Source organism: Rhinolophus ferrumequinum, chromosome 19 (assembly GCF_004115265.2).
Source record: "Rhinolophus ferrumequinum isolate MPI-CBG mRhiFer1 chromosome 19, mRhiFer1_v1.p, whole genome shotgun sequence".
NCBI lineage: Eukaryota > Metazoa > Chordata > Mammalia > Chiroptera > Rhinolophidae > Rhinolophus > Rhinolophus ferrumequinum.
Genome location: NC_046302.1, coordinates 16395933 through 16413760, shown reverse-complemented (window position 1 = coordinate 16413760; position 17828 = coordinate 16395933). Strand labels below are relative to the sequence as shown.

The 17828-nt window shown below is 36.0% G+C and overlaps 1 protein-coding gene across 3 annotated transcripts in view; it reads right to left on the bottom strand.

The window, feature by feature from the left end:
* Positions 1-3526: 3526 nt before the first annotated feature.
* Positions 3527-17828, bottom strand: part of YES1 (YES proto-oncogene 1, Src family tyrosine kinase) — a 69458-nt gene continuing 55156 nt past the window's right edge. For all 3 annotated transcript variants that reach the window (XM_033087673.1, XM_033087672.1, XM_033087674.1), the window contains exons 7-12: positions 17550-17705; positions 17203-17382; positions 11164-11240; positions 10313-10466; positions 7547-7678; positions 3527-6529 (exon numbers count right to left, since the gene is read on the bottom strand). In XM_033087673.1, the coding sequence (XP_032943564.1) occupies positions 6321-6529; positions 7547-7678; positions 10313-10466; positions 11164-11240; positions 17203-17382; positions 17550-17705 (908 nt within the window). In that variant the 3' untranslated portion in view covers positions 3527-6320. The remainder of the gene's footprint in view (positions 6530-7546; positions 7679-10312; positions 10467-11163; positions 11241-17202; positions 17383-17549; positions 17706-17828) is intronic.

Below are 17828 nucleotides of genomic sequence, written 5' to 3'. Positions count from 1 at the left end.
TCACCCGGAGGTCCGCGCTTTCCATGGCGTCCGACCTGTGGCCCCCCGAGAGACGTGGAGAAGCGCACGTCGCCGATCAAGAGCCAGGAGATCCTGCCACACCATGTCGCAGCGCTCCCTGGAGCCGCTCTAGCTGCCAACTCCGGTCAGGACTCTGCCGTCCAAGAAGGAGGGAGACGGCAGGGGGCCGAGCCCGGCACAGCGGGCTCTGATTGGCCGCGCGGTCCGGGGGCGTGGCCACATACGAGAATATGGCGGGACCCCAGCTGCAGGTCCAGCTCCCAGCATCCCGGGAGCCACCAGCATTCCTGCCTCATTTCCGCCTGGCGCTGGCCGGCGTTTTCCCGCGCGAACCGCTCAGGGTCGCGGCGGTCCCCCGGTACAAGGAGGCCCCGCGCCTTGTCACCGCCCCCGCAGGACCCTGCTCCGTCCGGGACTGGAAACTCACCAAGTGACCTTCCCGGGAGCTGCGCCCAGGAGGAAGAAGCCGGTTCTGACGAGAGTGCGATCTCCTAGAAGCAGATTCGGGCCACAAGCTCCGCTGCTGAGTCCGCAGATCGAGGCCGGCGCAGCCAGGATAACCGTGGACTTGAAAATCCTAGGTGTGTTTAAGTGACTTAAGCCTCAATTTGTCACCTGATAAATTAAGAGGCAAGTCACCACTTAATACACCCCTGCTCATGCAAAGTGCTTTAAATACATTAACTTATTTGACCACCCTGAAAATCATTTTCATTTTATTAGTGAAAAAAATGGGGATTCAAAGAGATCAAGACTTAAATAACTTGCTCGACGCCACACAGCCAAGTGGCAAAGTGTCTTCCTGTAAACCCTGGGCTCTATCCTCCGGATTGCAAGGATTTATTTTCGGAGCTATAGGATCCCTCTGAGAACATGGTGAAAGCTATGGACACTCTCGCCCAGCTCCCAACCCCCGAAGTTTGCACACGCGTTTAGTTTTTAATACCGTTTTAGAGGGTTCATTGAACCTTTGCCTTGCAGTACAGCACACCACACCTTTCAGTTCCTACCTCTGGGAAATGGTTTGAAGATTAAATGTTTGGGAAGCAATGCTACGTACTATCCTATTAACATGTGTTCCTGTGGGTATGGCAGGGATATTTTCAGGGACACTCAAGTCACCTCTGCTGCTCCAGGATGCATATAACCCTGTTGAATGAATTCTTTTGGCTTAAGGCTGACATGGTCAACTCAAATGCCTACAGAGGCTAGACAAGCACCAGGAAGCAAAGGACTGAGGCGACAGGCAGCTGTGACTGTGGGTAAGGGCCTTTGCTCTTTGAAAGGGGTAGCCAGTTAGCTCCATGATTGTGGTCCTGTGGATATTAGAGCCCTCGGTTGGCTGCTGCATCTTCTCATTTTCCAAGAGAAGTCTGAAATGCAAATGTTAATTTTTACTTTACTTCCCTAAATGCCATTGACACAAAGCTGTGTAAAGCAGGTTTGAAGGAAGGTTTGTGGTCACAGGAGAGCTGAGCAAGCATTTTACAGTATTAGGTATGTTTCTTAAAGATCTGTGGGCCATTCTTGCTACTAAGGAATTTTTACATTGTCTAACTTAGCTCCCATTGTTTCACTAATTTTCTGGATACTTCCTTTTTCTTCCATTTTGTCTTTTTCTTAGCTGCACTCCCACCCCCTCATTCCTATTCATTTTTTATCCAATTCATGAATTGAATGATTCATTCAGTTTTTGAATTGGGATGTAACAAGTAATCATTCTGTTTAATGGAGTTTTACCACATATGGTTTACCAATTTTTGAAAAATATAAATTGAAAAACTCTTAAAAGATTCCAGTTTTGAAATTGGGAGTACTAAATATGCTTAAAATTTGCTCTTCTCTCCAGTTAATAAGATCTTATGGTAATTTTACATTTAATACAATATTGTATGTTGCTATTATACATTTTTACTATTTTATATCAACTGTCACTTTGATGTAAATTTCCTATTTTCCACTGATACAGCTATTGGTAGTATGACAAATATCAGGGTCCCAACTAGAAACAGGTGGCACAAATTAAGATAAATCAAGGATACTTAAAAAGGGACCAGCAAGACAGGGGAACCACAAGAATTAATGCAGTAACCAGTTAGAAGTACCTCTAAGGCAGAAGAGATAAAGGATGGGAGCTGTTATCAGTCACCTGAAAGAGAGAAGTCATATTGAAAGGAATCTGATTGAAGGACACGGCCAGCCCAACCTCACAAGAACGGAACCAGGGGGATGGATACTTTGATCTCTTTTTCAGGTTTCCTCTGATCTTCTGTTAGAGTTCCTCATTGACTTAACCCAACAGGAAACCAGAGAGGGAACTCACAGATGAGTGCAGGTCAGCCTTCCAGCAGTGTGGATGTGGGGCGGCAAACGGATGCCCAGCACCTGCTGCTTTTTTTAGTCAGAAGTATTCCTTTCTGTATTGGCAGCTTGAATGTTAATCAGGACTCTGGTTGTTGGTGACAAAAACTCAACTTGATGTCATTTAAACAAAAAAAGGAGAAACTGGAGAAAGGTGGGGGAGGTGTTGGTTTTAAGGAAATAAATGCTATTGGGGCCCACTGTTTTCCTCATCTCTGCACGTTAGTTTCTTTTGTAACAAAGTGGGGACCTGCTCTCCAGCAGCTGGGATGGCATCTTTACAGCAGTATCATCAGACAAGAGATGAGATTCATCTTCCAACGCTATAGACTAAAGTCTTGGAGAAGAACTTTACTAAGAGATGTAAATGAAGATTTGCATAAATGGGGTGGGAAGACATTTGAAATGTTAATTCTTACCAAATTAATTTATAAGCATAATGTAATCCTAACCAAAATCTCACATGAATTTTTTGGGAATATGAAAAATAAAGTCTAAACTTCATGAAGAATTTGCAGGAATAACAAGATTTAAAAATGTATGTATCAAAGATAACTTGCTTAATTATTAAAATGCATTATCAAGTGATTAGTAATTAACTGTTATGTTGACGGAAGAATGGACAAAACAGATGTGTGTAGATATATGCATAAATAAAGAACCCAAACCAGTGAATAGGAATGAATTAAACAATAAATGGTGCTGGGAAAATTAAGTATATGGGAACAAAAATCATGCTAGACCCATAAGTCACATTTTATACCCAAAAAACTTCCAAATGAATTAAAGAGAAATGTGAAAAATGAAAAGTATAAAATATAACAGATGAGACGAATATTTAATCTTGGGATGCAAAGGACTTTTTCAGCATTAAAAAGGAGATTTGACAATATACAAATGTACAAACTTAAATGTCAAAAATTACATGCAAAATTAAGAGCAACTAGCAAACTAGGAAAATATTGAGGAACTATTACTATACTGTATAAAAATATTTAATAAATGTTTACTAAATTATGTGTTTGATTAAATGTTACTCTGCAATCATTAGGGAACAATAAAGCTAATAATTTTAGATAATATAGTAAAAGGTAACTAATATTAATATCTTATTGAAAATAACATGCTTTTGATTGGCCATTCATAATTTAGTATAACTTTATTTTCATTATATTTATAGAAGTTAAAACACACGCAGAAATAAGGCTCATGTATTTTTCATTTTTATAAAATTAAATCCCTCATGATCAAAAGTTACTCTATTTTATATTCTTCAACACAGATTCTCTATGAATAGCTTAACTCAAATCACTTATGTTTCTCTGTACAATCATTAACTAGTTGCTAGTATAATTTAAAAAAACAAAACAAAAAAACTTGTAAAAATAATGTCACTCACCTGACAAGGAAAATTAACCACATAGAATGAGTTCAATGTTTTGGACTTGAGCAGAATTAGATCAATTCTTTATTAAGAGTTGTAAGTGAACACTTTGTTTTCCCCCCAATGAAAGAACAAATTCAGAACATACTTTACTTTAAATACCAATCAAAAAAATGGATGCGAAAGTATGAATAGTAGCTAAAAAGATAAATGGGTACATTCAATGAGAATTTTTATTTCAATTATCCACAAAACAATATAATACTTTATAAAAATATTAAGTTTTAGGCTACCATTACTTATTTGAAAAGTGTGCTAGAAGATCATTTTTGCCAACTTTTTTTTGGGTAGGGGTTAAGGTCCACATTAAGATATTGAAGATGAAAAGCTGTTGGAAAAGAATCTTCAAATGTACAAAGTTGTTTATTTTTCTTGGAAATTTAAAAATAACCATTTAAACTGAATACACATTGAGTTAGTGTTACTCCCTTACTATACAACTGATATTATAAGGAACAGCTCCATTCAGTTAAAACCTAATAAATACCATCAACTTTTCCTGGCTTATTTTTTTTGAACAAAATTAGTACATAAACATATAATTTTATTATCCTTTTTTAAATGCTAGAAAAATTGTATCATAGTTCACATGAAGCCCTTTAAAAATCTGATGTCACAGGTTGCAGACGTTAAGGGTAAATGATGATGGCAGTCTTCGTAGGAAGATCCTCTCTGAAGAGGGGTTCAATACTAAGCAGGTTATGTAAACATATGAAACCACAATAATTTTTAGTACCAGAACTGTTGCCAACTTACATGAAGTTTATCTGTCACATTTTAAAATGGTTTGAGTTTCAACATAGATAAAATGGCACAGAATTTTAAACTTAATGATTAAATCAGGTAAGTGATGGTAGGTAAAAATTATATTCCTAAAATATGGGGACCTGATGTATTGCTTTAGTTAAAGTGTGACTATAAAAGAGTATTTTAAAACATAAATACCAGACTTATTTAGTCAGATTCAGTTCCTTTGCTAAATCTAAATCCTTAAGCCAGTAATGCTATTCAAATTCACATTCTAGAATTTCTTTCTGAGTTAGTCATAAAAATCAGTCTTATTTTGTGTATGTTTCACTTCTGTACTTTAAAAGGGCAAAAACTGTCCCCTCTTTTTACCCCTGTTATCATTCTGAATAAGTTTTACGCTTCATATCAACTAAATTCTGTAAGTGAAAAAAATTATCACCATTAAGTATATTTAAAAAGTAAATGTAGATTCAACACAAATTTGAAAACTGGGATTTTAAAAATGTTTTACATAAAAGCTGTATCACTGGAATTAGCGGAAAGCCTTAACTTATTTTAAGGCTATAACATTCATTTAGTGTTTATTGTAAGATTTGTCTTATAGTCCTACCTTATAACTCTTAAAATTTCACAAAATAGGTTGAGGAACTTCTGACTGCCAGCAAAGCCACTTTGTCACTCCGTAACACCAACATTAAACAACATTCTATCCCTCTATCTGTAAAACTTTCACATTTTCTTTTCTCATATTTCTTTTAAATACATTTTCCTCTCTGTTAGTGTATCTGCAATAAGAGCAAAAGTGCATTCAAGTCCCTGATCTCATGATATTTTATATTTGTGGCAACTATCACCATAAGTTCATACTTAGCAGTATCTCACACCACCAGTCTATTTTTTAAAAAAGGACTACTTAAACACGGGGACTTTACCCCCTTGGATTAGATAGTACTAATTCAATTATATATTGCCTTTAAAAAAAAATCAATGCAACCTTATAAAAGATTAAATCACTTTCTAGTTACCTTCATTATTCGAAACTGAGCTTTTCAGAAATGACTAAAGTGAAAAGTTTCTTCTTCTATTTTCCAGTTCCATGAGTTTAAATGTTAATATAGTGCATTATACTTTCAAATCCCACTGTCATTAACATTTAATCAAGTTTTAGATGTTGTTTGTATTCCTTTCTGCTGCTAAAAAACCTTGCTGATTTCCATGCAAGGGAGGCATATATATTAAGATTGCATATTAACTGTTCAACATATAAAAAAACTTTTGAGAATAATGAATTGAAGAAAATTTTAGAAATGGAATGGAATTGTTTGGTCCCATGAAGTTCCTTGATTTTAGATTTTATTATGGTATTGTTTTGATCTCCCAAATTTTTTCTATAATGGTAAATAATTTTGTTAACAATTTTGAGTTTGGGGAACAAAAGAAACAAAGTGATTTATAAGCAGTAGCCTTGTTGCTCTTCATTGTCATGCTATCGAACTATCATCAATATCTTAGCTGTATTTTTCTTTGGACCCTGAAATAAGTTGAAAATTCATCATTGGTACTTTACAGTTTAACACTTAGGGAAAAAAAAGTGGTTTTGTGCAACCATATCTGGAATTCCAGTTTACCATTAAAAACATGCAGAGTGAAGATTTTCTTCTTTCGATTCTTGTACGTAAGTGAAGAAGTCTACGTAAGTTTTTACATTTTGGCAGGTTTGTGCATATAAAACAGGCGACTTGGATTATAAATTTTCCCCTGGCTGGTACTGTGGCTCTGTAGCAGTGAAGTAGTCTTCCAAGAAGGACTGGATATATTCAAATGTTGGTCTTTCATCAGGGTCCTTCTTCCAACAAAGATTCATTAATTCATGTAGGGATTCTGGACAGCCCTGAGGGCAAGGCATCCTATATCCTCGTTCCACCTGTTCCAGCACTTCACGGTTTACCATACCTAACACACAAGATTCAAACATTAAACAATAGCGATGCCAAACACCACTAGCATACAATGAACTTACTGTGGTAAATTTCACAATATATATGTAAATCAAACCATCATGCTATACGCCTTACTTATACAGTGATGTATGTATGTCAATCATTTCTCAAAACTAGAAACAAAAAAGAACAGAACAAGTCCCCTAGCCATGAACTGATTCAAAGTACAGTAAGTTTACTTAGTAAAAGGTTATTTTAATGAAGAAATAAAGTAAATTTTCAATGCCAAAGTGTATCAAGAAGAGCTTAGAAAATGCTAGCCTGTTTCAACACTGTCTAATTTTTTCATTCCACCTAAACCCTTTCTTTTAACACTAATGCCTTCAAAAGCCAACTCTATTTGATTAATGAAAATTCAGGTCGCTACTTTGAGGTACTGATACTTTCTGATAGTAACAGTTATTAATGACCAAACTTAGGCTACTGAGGAACAATGACAAGATAGTGTCTAAAATGACTTAAAAACAGAATTCAGAAGAAAGAGTTCTAGTGCTGGTTTTGCCAAATATACCTACTATGTAATGTTATATCAAATCACTCTCCTGAAACAGTTTCCTTATCTAATATCACCTGTTTGATTTTCTTCAAGTTATTACACAGTTCCTTTCTGGTATTTCTTTGTAATCCCCCTACCCCCATCTGCAGGTCAGCTTGTGTTAGTTATCACAGAGTGGGGTTTACTATCTGAGAGAATAGCAGAGATAAATGGCCCTTTTGGAAAACGCCCTAAGGGAAAAAGCTGAGATGAATGTGGGGCACACCTCACATGCTTGCCCTAACTCAAGGATTGTGACTCTCAAAGGCTGCTGTCCACCCAATGCCAAAATAAAAAGAGAAAGGAAGGGCAGAAAAGAGACAGACAGAAACAAGAAATGAAGGCCTTTCTCTCCCCCCTTGCATTTCTGCTCCTAACAAACTCGAGTTAAAGTCACTGATGGGATAACCAAGAGCTAATGAAATGCAAGCTTACCTGGATATGGCACTCGGCCCTTTGTTACCAGCTCTGTCAGTAGAATTCCAAATGACCATACATCGGATTTTATTGTAAATCGACCATATAGTGCAGCCTCAGGAGCTGTCCATTTGATTGGAAATTTTGCACCTAAAACCGTATTGACAGTCTTGCTTAAGTAAATTGTTTTTAAAAATCTATTTGTGTAAATATGGCCTAAGGAGGGCTAATTTTTTTTGTCAATATCTTTATTGTATGTGTCATCAGTGTTACATTTTTCAAAAGTATAAGATATATGGAAAAATATTTTATTATTTAAAATTTGTATTAAAATAAATCACATTTATTCCTGGTAAGATATTCAGTGACATAAAAAAAGTATTGTTGGTGGGGACAGAAAACCATTAAAAGAAAAAACAGAAATAGAAACTCTAATAACAAGCAACCAAAAACATGGATTATAGAACCTTTAGCTTTTAAGTAAATCACCTGGTAGCTATAACTAACCTTTGGGTGAAGAGGGCATATTCTGTTGGGTTCTAATGTCTGTTTTTTGACCATAATCTCTTTTTTTATGTTTCTCTGGAAAATTCTATTGTCCTATTTTTAAAAGCCTATATTATTTATTCAAATATTTAGTATATGCTTTTTATGTACAAGATATTATGCTCATTGTTATGGCAGAAGACAGCCTTTGTGAAGCTTACATACTTAAAGTGGCGATTATAGGTGTCTCACATACATCAAGTTATTTCTATATGTATACAGTGCTGTAAAATAGTTCTTTAGATGTTCTAACAGAAAATCAATTTTCACTAGTACAATCACAAAAGGTTTCATTAGGGCTAAGTTAAGCTAAGTTAAGCCTTAAAAAATGGTTAGAGTTTTTAAAGGTAAAGATTAAAGTAGAAGAATAGAAAGATATTCTAGCTGGAGGGAACTGCACAAAGGTATGGAGGTTGAAAAGAAAGCACTGCTGAAGGCAGGGTCTCTCAACCTGGCACTACTGGCATTTGGGGCACGATTATTCTTTGTTTGGTGGGGGACTAGTTTCCACATCGTAGGATGTTCAGCAGTACATCTGGTCTCTACCCACCAGATGCCAGGAGCAGCCTCTCACTTGTAACCACCAAAAAGTCTCAAGACACTGATATTAGTATTACCAAATGTCCCTTGGGAGACAAAATCCCCCAATTGGAACCTGGGGTTTAAGACAACAGTTCCCAATGGTTTATGTACCAATGTAGTCACTGTCTGATAAAAAAAAAAATCACAGTCTGATTTAAAAAAAAAAAGAGAAAAAGTGTTACATATCAATTCAGAAAGTTAAAATTATTCATTTATATGTATGTCCTTTATTCTGAGATTACGCCTTCCTACTTGTGTAGTGCTAAAATGCTTTTATGAAACGGTAATAGGAGATGGTAACAGATAGATGAAAAACATTTGTTTTTTGGTGTGTCTACTAAATAAACCTTCACTAACCTTTATACTGGGCTTACTAGTCTGTTTACAATTCGTTCTCAGGCATTAGTCAGTGAGCTCCTTGATAGCAGAAACCATGCCCTCTTACAGCTGTGCCCTGCGCTTAGCACATGGAGGGACTCAAATAAATATCTGTTACAGGAAAAGTGGAACTAGAGAGTAGGAGACGGTGGTAAAGGACAAGCCATATTTTTTTGTAGGGGTGGAGGATCACTGAAGGTTTCATGCAGGATGAACCACCTATGTGGTCGTGTGTATTGGACCTTATTCCATCTCTGCCTCTCTTCAAGGTCCTGCTCTCAAGCCATCACCTCTGTGACGTCTTTCCTGTTCTCTCTGCTTTCCCACAGTGCTTCCCACTTTTGACATTAATTACACTTAATAACTATAGTTATTAATGACATTAATAACTATAGCTTGCTTTATAGTTATTTATATATAGGTCTACTTTTCCCATTAAAATGTAAGCTTTGATATTTACTGAGCATCTACTATGTTAGGTAATGTCAGTCACTACACGTCTATTACTTCATTAAAGTTTCACAAGAATCTTGAAAAGTAAAAATTACCATGTAGTCTTTATAAGTGAGGAGACTGAGGCTCAGTCAAAGAGCTTTGATAATTTGGTTGAAATTTCTGGACTAATAACAGATGGAATTGGGATTAAAAACCCATACTCTTTCCATATGCATATATTATGTGTGCTCATTAAGTGTGTACTAAATGTTTAGAGACAGACGCCAAAATAGAAGAATGAGCCTATGTTAATAGCCACAAGGCCCCTTCCCTCTCTCTTTACAGAGTCAATCTTCCAAATGTTTTTATTTATCACAATTTTATATATAATGAAGAACTACTGTAAATCTGGCATAGAAGTGGTTTTCAAAACCTTTATAAAATTGCATGCTATTTCTTAATACAGCTTCGAATATACCTTTTCTGCTCCTTAGTGTAATAAAATCTCAATGGTTCTGAAGTTCATTACAAAAGGAATTTTAAAATGTTTATTTGTTGGCATGTCACAAGAAGTGTAAAGAGAAGTGTAAAGGGAGTATAAAGGGAGCTCTATTTAAATGCAAAGAACATCCTGTCAAGTTCTTCCTCGAGGAAATAACTATCAGAAAGTGATGGTATCATGTATTGCATATAAGTTTATGAATAAAATCAGTATTTCTTTGACTCTTCTGAGAGGATCTAGAGCTATTCTTATTCTGTAAAACCGTGTAGATTCAAAAGAATGATAAATAAGAAAACCTGTTGAATCTTACGTTACAAGCATTTATTAAAAAGTAATTTTACCTTGTCTTGCTGTATATTCGTTGTCTTCAATTAACCTTGCTAAACCAAAATCTGCTATTTTGCACACAAGATTTTCTCCTACAAGAATATTAGCAGCTCGAAGATCTCGGTGAATATAGTTCATTCTTTCAATATATGCCATACCATCAGCAATCTTGGAAAGAAAAAAAAAAAGTATGATATAAAGGGAAAAGGGAGAAGAGGAAGAGAGGCAGGAGGAATGAGAGGGAGGGGGAAGGAGAGGAGGGAAAGAGGAGAGGAGGAGGAAGAGAAGGAGAAACAACAGTGATGTATGTGGCCTACAAAGCCTAAAACATTTATCTGGACTTTACAAAAATAGTTTGCCGACCCCTACTATGGAGTGTTTATGAGCCTTGAATTCAGGAACGTGGACTAGAGTTGGCATATGCTAAAGTCTTACATGTACATTTTCTTAGGATAAAGTTTCTCTAAATTTCAGCCTATACTTTAGATTTCCAATAGTACTATTTTCTTTGGAATAGCAATCATTCATTGTCTTAAAATTTATCTTTTGAAACATAAATATGCGTACATACAGATTTTATACTTGTGGATACATATGTTTCTGAAAGTCTATAAGATCAAGACAGAATTGTAACGGGAGTTACATGCCTGTTTCTAATACTAACGTCATATGAATTTTAGATACCTCTTGGTCTTGGAAACTATACTATCTGTAACATAAGGAGATCAGACTGGATTACCTCTAACATCCTCTCCAGCTCTACAAATCCATGATTTCATTATATAAACAATAGTATTCTACTAAAATTATTTTACATTTTTAATGTAAACTTTCAATTCAAATAGATACATGGATACACAAGTACCTGAGCAGCCATATCGACCAGTTGTGGGAGCTTCAAATACTTTCCATCTCCCTCCTTCAGGAAATCTAATAAGCTCCCTAGAAGAGACAGCAAGACATTCATGGAAAATCAGCAAATCTTAAATTAGGATTGAAAACATTCCCCCACCTCTAAACAAATCACCACATCACAACACAAAACTTCAGCTTTTCATTCTTTAACATTTTGCAGCTTTGGCATTTCTAAATAACTATCTTTAAGATTCTAGAAGAGGTCCCTAATCTGAAATTTTATAAATTTCTCCCAATAACATATGACAAAAGAGAAAGTGCAATAACCTCACCAGATTATAGGCCTTCCATGCTCTGATCAACTTCAACAGTTCCACTTTTGATTCAAAAAGTAGTATGAGATACTTATATATTTTTAAGTCAATCTGAATCAAGAGCTCAGACAACTGGGAGTATTGGGGTACTTAAAACTAAATCTAAGTGGCTGAGTTGACATGGAAGTGTTAGTCCAACTAATGTTTCTCGATTTTAGCAGAAGATATAGAACAGCAAAGTACCATGAGAAAAAGGCTAGAAAAGAAAAGTCTAGCTGCTAAACCTCTATTACTGGTTAAAAATTTACCATATACCTGAATTTAATCAGGAGAAAATATCAAACAAACCCAAATTAAGACACATTTTATAAAACGGTACTGTTTTCTTCAAAAATAACAAAGCTATGAAAGACCAGAAAGGCTGAGGGGCTGCTCCAAATTAAAGAAGACCAAAGAGAAATTACAACTAAAAGAAACCCATGGATTGAATACTAGACCATGGATTGGATACTAGATCAGGGAAAAACTGCTATAATTAAGGACATCATTGGGATGACTGTTGAAATCTGAATATGGACTGGTAGTAGATAACAGAATTATATCCATGTTACATTTCATGAATTTGATCATTACATTATGGTTATCTAAGACAGTGTTTTTGTCTTTAGGAGACAAACACGGAAGTTATTCAGAGGTAAAGGGAGCATAATGTTTGCAATGTACTCTTAAATGGTTCAGGAGAAAACTGTTGTATTTTATATACTGATAAATATATCTAGTTAACAATTGGCAAATCTGGCTGAAATTCATATGGGGATTCTTTGTATTATTTTTGCAACTTTTCTGTAAATTTCAAAGTTCAAAAAAGAAGTATAATAAAACAAAACAAGACAAAGAAAGCTCCTTCTATGTTGACAGGATTATGAAACAGGAAAAATCATGACTTAGTTTCACTTATAGAAATTCGAAGTCAGAGAATATCTATATTTCTTCTGGTCTGTCTACTGTAGGGAGAACATATTATTGTTTGTCCATTTATCTGCCCATTCAAATATTTATTGAGGGTCATGGTAGACACTGTAAAAGGCATAGAAGATACAAAGATAAGTAAGTCATGGTCTCTGCCCTTGAAAAGATCTTGGTCTAGTATGCAAGCATAGATCTAGAAACAATAAAATATATGCAAGCAAATACTGTACAGTGGGTGTTATAAAAGTAATTGTAGAAGCGACAGTGGAGACATAATGGATATAGTTAATTCTATGGACAAGTCAGAAAAGGCTTCACAGAGGGAATGCATTTCAAAGGAAGAATGAGGGCAAACAGGGAATTACAGGAAGAAGTAACAAGCACAAAGGCTGTAATCCATGAAATAGCACAGTAAGTTCGGGGAACTGAAAACAGTCCCTGTTATGTAAGAACACAGGGCCCAAAGATGGGAACTAATGAGAATGAGGCTGCAGAAGGAAAGAGTTGGGACACAGAAGGTAATGCATAAATGGACTTTATCCTTTTTATATGAAGTTTTACGCTGAGAAGTAATATGATAGGATTTAGGTTAAAAAAGCAGTAACTCCAATGGTAACATGAAGAATGAAACTGGGCCAAACTTCATAAAAGGAGTAAGTTTAAATTCCGTGCAGTAGTCTAGGAAAGAGAGACTATTATGCTAAAATCTAGCAATGATAGTTGGAACAGTGAGAAGGGGAAATTTTCCAGAGAGATTTAATAAATGGGATTGACAGCGTCAATGGACTATTACATAAGGGGGTGGGGAAGTGAAGATTACTGGGCCTCATCGCTAGTTTGCATTTCTAACAAGTTTCCATGTGATACTAATGCTGTTGTCAGCCAATGCACTACAGACTCTTGCACATGTGCAAAAACGAGGCAAGTACTGAGGTATGATCAAATAATACGGTGAATGTTTAAATTAAAAAATTATTAAAGACACATTGCCATTAATCCCCGCTCAAAATACACCCCCTCGCTTCAAACACACTTATCCCATCGTTCTTGCTACTTTCTGAAGCAGTTCTGGAAGTCCTCTTTCGTGAGAGTCTTTAGTTGTGCTGTCATAGCTACCTGGATGTCCTGAATCATTTTGACTTTGGGGAAGAGATAGAAGTCGCACGGTGCCAGATCCAGTGAATAAGATGAATGAGAACACACAGTAATGTTTTTATTTGACAGAAATTGCCATACTAGAAGCAATGTGTGACATGGAGAGCTGTCATGATGGAGGATGATTTATGGCACACTTTAAAACACACCTTCTCTCAATTGTAGCTCACATCCGACTGCACCAAACAAGCTGAAACTTGTCACACAACGTTATTAAGGTTCGATTCACCACTTTCCATATTGAAGAGCCCTGCCTTTCCATTGGATGGCACTCGGAAGCAGCATTCACCGCATTTTTTGATCACAATGAAAATGCTCCGTGTGACACATTGCTTCTGGTACGGAAATTTCTGTCAAATAAAACATTACGGTGTGTTCTCATCCACCTCATTCACTGAATATGGCACCATGCAACTTCTGGCTTTTCCCCAAAGTCAAAATGATTCAGAACTTTGAGGCAGCCATGACAGTGCATCTAAAGACACTCACAAAAGACGACTTCCAGAACTGCTTCAGAAAGTGGCGAGACCAATGGGACAAATGTGTTTGAAGCGAGGGAGAGCATTTTGAGGGAGATTAATGGCAATGTGTCTTTTACTGTAATAAATAAGAAGACTTCCAGAACTGCTTCAGAAAGTGGCGAGACCAATGGGACAAGTGTGTTTGAAGCGAGGGAGAGCATTTTGAGGGAGATTAATGGCAATGTGTCTTTTACTGTAATAAATTTTTTTATTTAAACATAAGTATTTTTTATCACACCTCATACATGACAATGCAGAATATATAGAAAGCAGAAGATACAGTTCTTTGATCAATACACTAAATAGAACAGCATTCAGTGTAACAACAGATAAGTGCTAAAATAGTGCAAAAGCTGAAAAGGATAGAAATTCAAGATTAGAATTTGTATCATTTTGACAATTTCTCTTCTCTGATTTTTAACCAATTACAACAAATACCATCCCACTTCAAATGTTTCAAATTTATCATAGACTGTTTTAGATCTTATTAAGTGGTCTTTAATCTTTTTTTGGTTCATGTGTTATTTTGAGAATCTGATTAAAACTATGAACTCTCTTTCCAGAAAACATACATAAGTATGCAAAAGCTGATACATTATCTTCAGAGGAAGATCATGGATCCTCTGAAGCTCATTCATGACCCTGGCAGAGAGCAGATAGTCAATAACAGTGAAATCGATTCAAAGCAATCCTTAAGTTTGTCTCACGTACCTCTCTAGCCTCATTTCCAACTAGTTTCTTCTACTACTTCTGTACTTCCCACTAGCCATGGTTTTGTTACCCATTTCCTCAATCCTCCTAGCTTTGCAGAAATACCTTTACCCACCCTTCCCTTTACCCACCCTTATCCTTCATAATCTTAAAGGGCAGTTCAAGACTTAATCTTTTCTAATTTTTCTCTATTCCAGTCTGGGTGATCTCTTCCTCAATTCCTATTATACTTACTGACTGTGTCAAACACCTGGAAATTCATTATGCTTTGGCCTGTAATTTTGTTTGTTTACAAAATTGTTTACAATTTTGTTTGTTTACAAAATTTGTTTGTTTACAAAATTACAAAAAGTGAACTGTTGTTTACTTTTATACTGAAAATTAACTCTTCAGAAGTTTTGGTCTTTTCTCTCCAAATTTAATGTAAGTTACTTGAGCAGCTTTATGTCTTTGATACCTTATAATAACTAGCAGTACCGTGAACATTAGAGGCATTCAATACATTTTGGCTGTTAATGATTTCTAGAGTAGCTGACTCTAGAAATCTAATAAAGACTTTAAAGCATATAATGATCATGGCAGATTGGGAGGAAGGTTTCTAACACCTGACTTAAGTCCAATCTGAAAGAAGTATAGTTGACAGACTGGTCAAGAGACAGAGAAACCAAATTCCAGGTAAGGAAATTAACATGAACAAATTCATGGAAACAAGGAACGAGAAGACCCATTTGGCCAGAAAACTGGATTTATGTGGAAGCACTTGAGGCAATGAGTTTGGATGGATTACATAGGGCTAACTGCTAAGTACCTAAATAGCAAAACTGGGAATTACAGAGTTTTAAAACTAGAAGGGACATTTGTGATCTTGCATTCTATATTTCCCATCTAGAAATAATCCCAACCCAGCAACCTGACAACACAAACTTCTACCATGCTCCTTCAATTAAATAATTCTTGAAATCAGTATTATGGACTATTAGCTTTACCTCCATTATATTTTTATGCTATCAATATTATGATTTTAAACTTCCTCTTTGTTGTTCCTTTTCTTTCTTCCCTTTCTAGTTCATCAAATGTACTCTGAAATGGAGTATTTGGCAGTGGTTTGCAGTACAGGTTCCTTCCCCAAATTGCCATGTGCTTTTGGGCTTTACGTATGTTTTGGTTATCAATTAGTAGGCTATGTCAGTTGTTAACTTTTTAGTTTTTCTGTTGGTGTCCTATAGCGAATGTGTAGCTTGTAGTTGGCCCTGTCACCACTAGATGGAACTGGATCATTGGCCAAGATGGATTACTGAAGAGGGATGACATACTCAGTGTTAACTATGGATCATTGACTTGTTAAGAGTAAAAAAAATATAGATAAAATTCAAAAGGGTAAAAAGCGAATCTATCAGCATATTTTATGACTTACTGGTTCCATGTCTAAAGCATCACTTGCAAAGGAAAAAAGAGGGAAGAGAAACCTTCCCTTCTCTATCCTGGCCCTAACCAACTCTGTTACTAAAGATCCCACTGGGGTTTGGTGGAATGCGAGACATTTCAGTTGATAGTAGAAATACAGAAAAAGAAAGTTTTAGCTGTCCTATGATGATTATGTTTATCTTAAGATAAAATTAATTTACCTGATTTCTTTGCTTTAGTACTAATGATATAAATCTTCTGGATTGCAATATTTTAATTCAATTTGTACAAGTACTTTTTTTTTTTCATTTTCCTAGCTACTCCACTTCCCTTATAGTTCCTTTCAAAATAAATTCATTCTGCCTTATTTCCTTTTTAAACTTTGTACTATCCCTTGGAATAACAGCAGCAAATCACTTCTGTTAAACAAAATGTCATATTTTCTCTTTTCAAATGTCTATATTAAAATCTTAAATTAGAAAACACTATAAAATAGGGGCGGCGGAATGGCTAAGTCGGTTAGAGTGTGCGCTCTGAACAACAGGGTTGCTGGTTCGATTCCCACATGGGCCAGTGAGCTGTGCCCTCCACAACCAGACTGAAGACAATGAGATGCCGCTGAGCTTCTGGAGGGGCGGCTGGATGGCTCAGTTGGTTAGACAGTGAACTCTCAACAACAAGGTTGCCGGTTCAATTCCCGCATGGGATGGTGGGCTGTGCCCCCTGCAACTAAGACTGAAAACGGTCAACTGGAGTTGGAGCTGAGCTGCACCCTCCACAACTAGATTGAAGGACAACGACTTGGAGCTGATGGACCCTGGAAAAATACACTGTTCCCCAATATTCCCCAATAATAAAAAATAAATAAAAGAAAACACTATACAATAAAAACCTGTACGCATAAAAATAGAAACGAAAACTTTTTAAAAAAATTTATTAACATGGATACCCTAAGAGATACCAATATACACATACCTTTTGACATAAATTCAGTGACAATGTAAATTGGCTCTTCAGAAACAACAGCATATAGTGGAACAAGTTTATCGTGTCTTAATTTTTTCATTATCTGAGCCTCTTGAAGAAAAGCTTCTGGCATCATTGTACCTGGTTTTAGTGTTTTGATCGCTACTTTTGTGGTTCCATTCCATGTTCCTAGAGAAACAACACTTTCACCATTTTAATATACACTTAAAGAGAATTTAAACCAAACTTCTATGAGCAGTAGTTACCTTAAATATTTCAACATAGCTTACCATAAATTGTGGCTTTTTAATCTATGGCTAAACAACGACAAAAAAAAAAAAGTTCAGCCTTCTTACCCATCCATACTTCACCAAAACATCCTTGTCCTAGTTTAACTTCTAGTCGCAAAGATTCTCGAGGGATTTCCCAAGCATCTTTTGCTAGACCTTGAGTCTGGGGTTTCACAGTTGGACATACAGTTGTTAACTTATGGCATAACCCATCAGCGTGTTCTAGATAAATGAATAAACTACACTGTAAAATGAATTGGTTACAAAAATTAAGGTATATATAGTATCAATGTTTTAAAAAGTTTAAATTATAGACAATCAAAACAAAAACATAATGTTCTATCA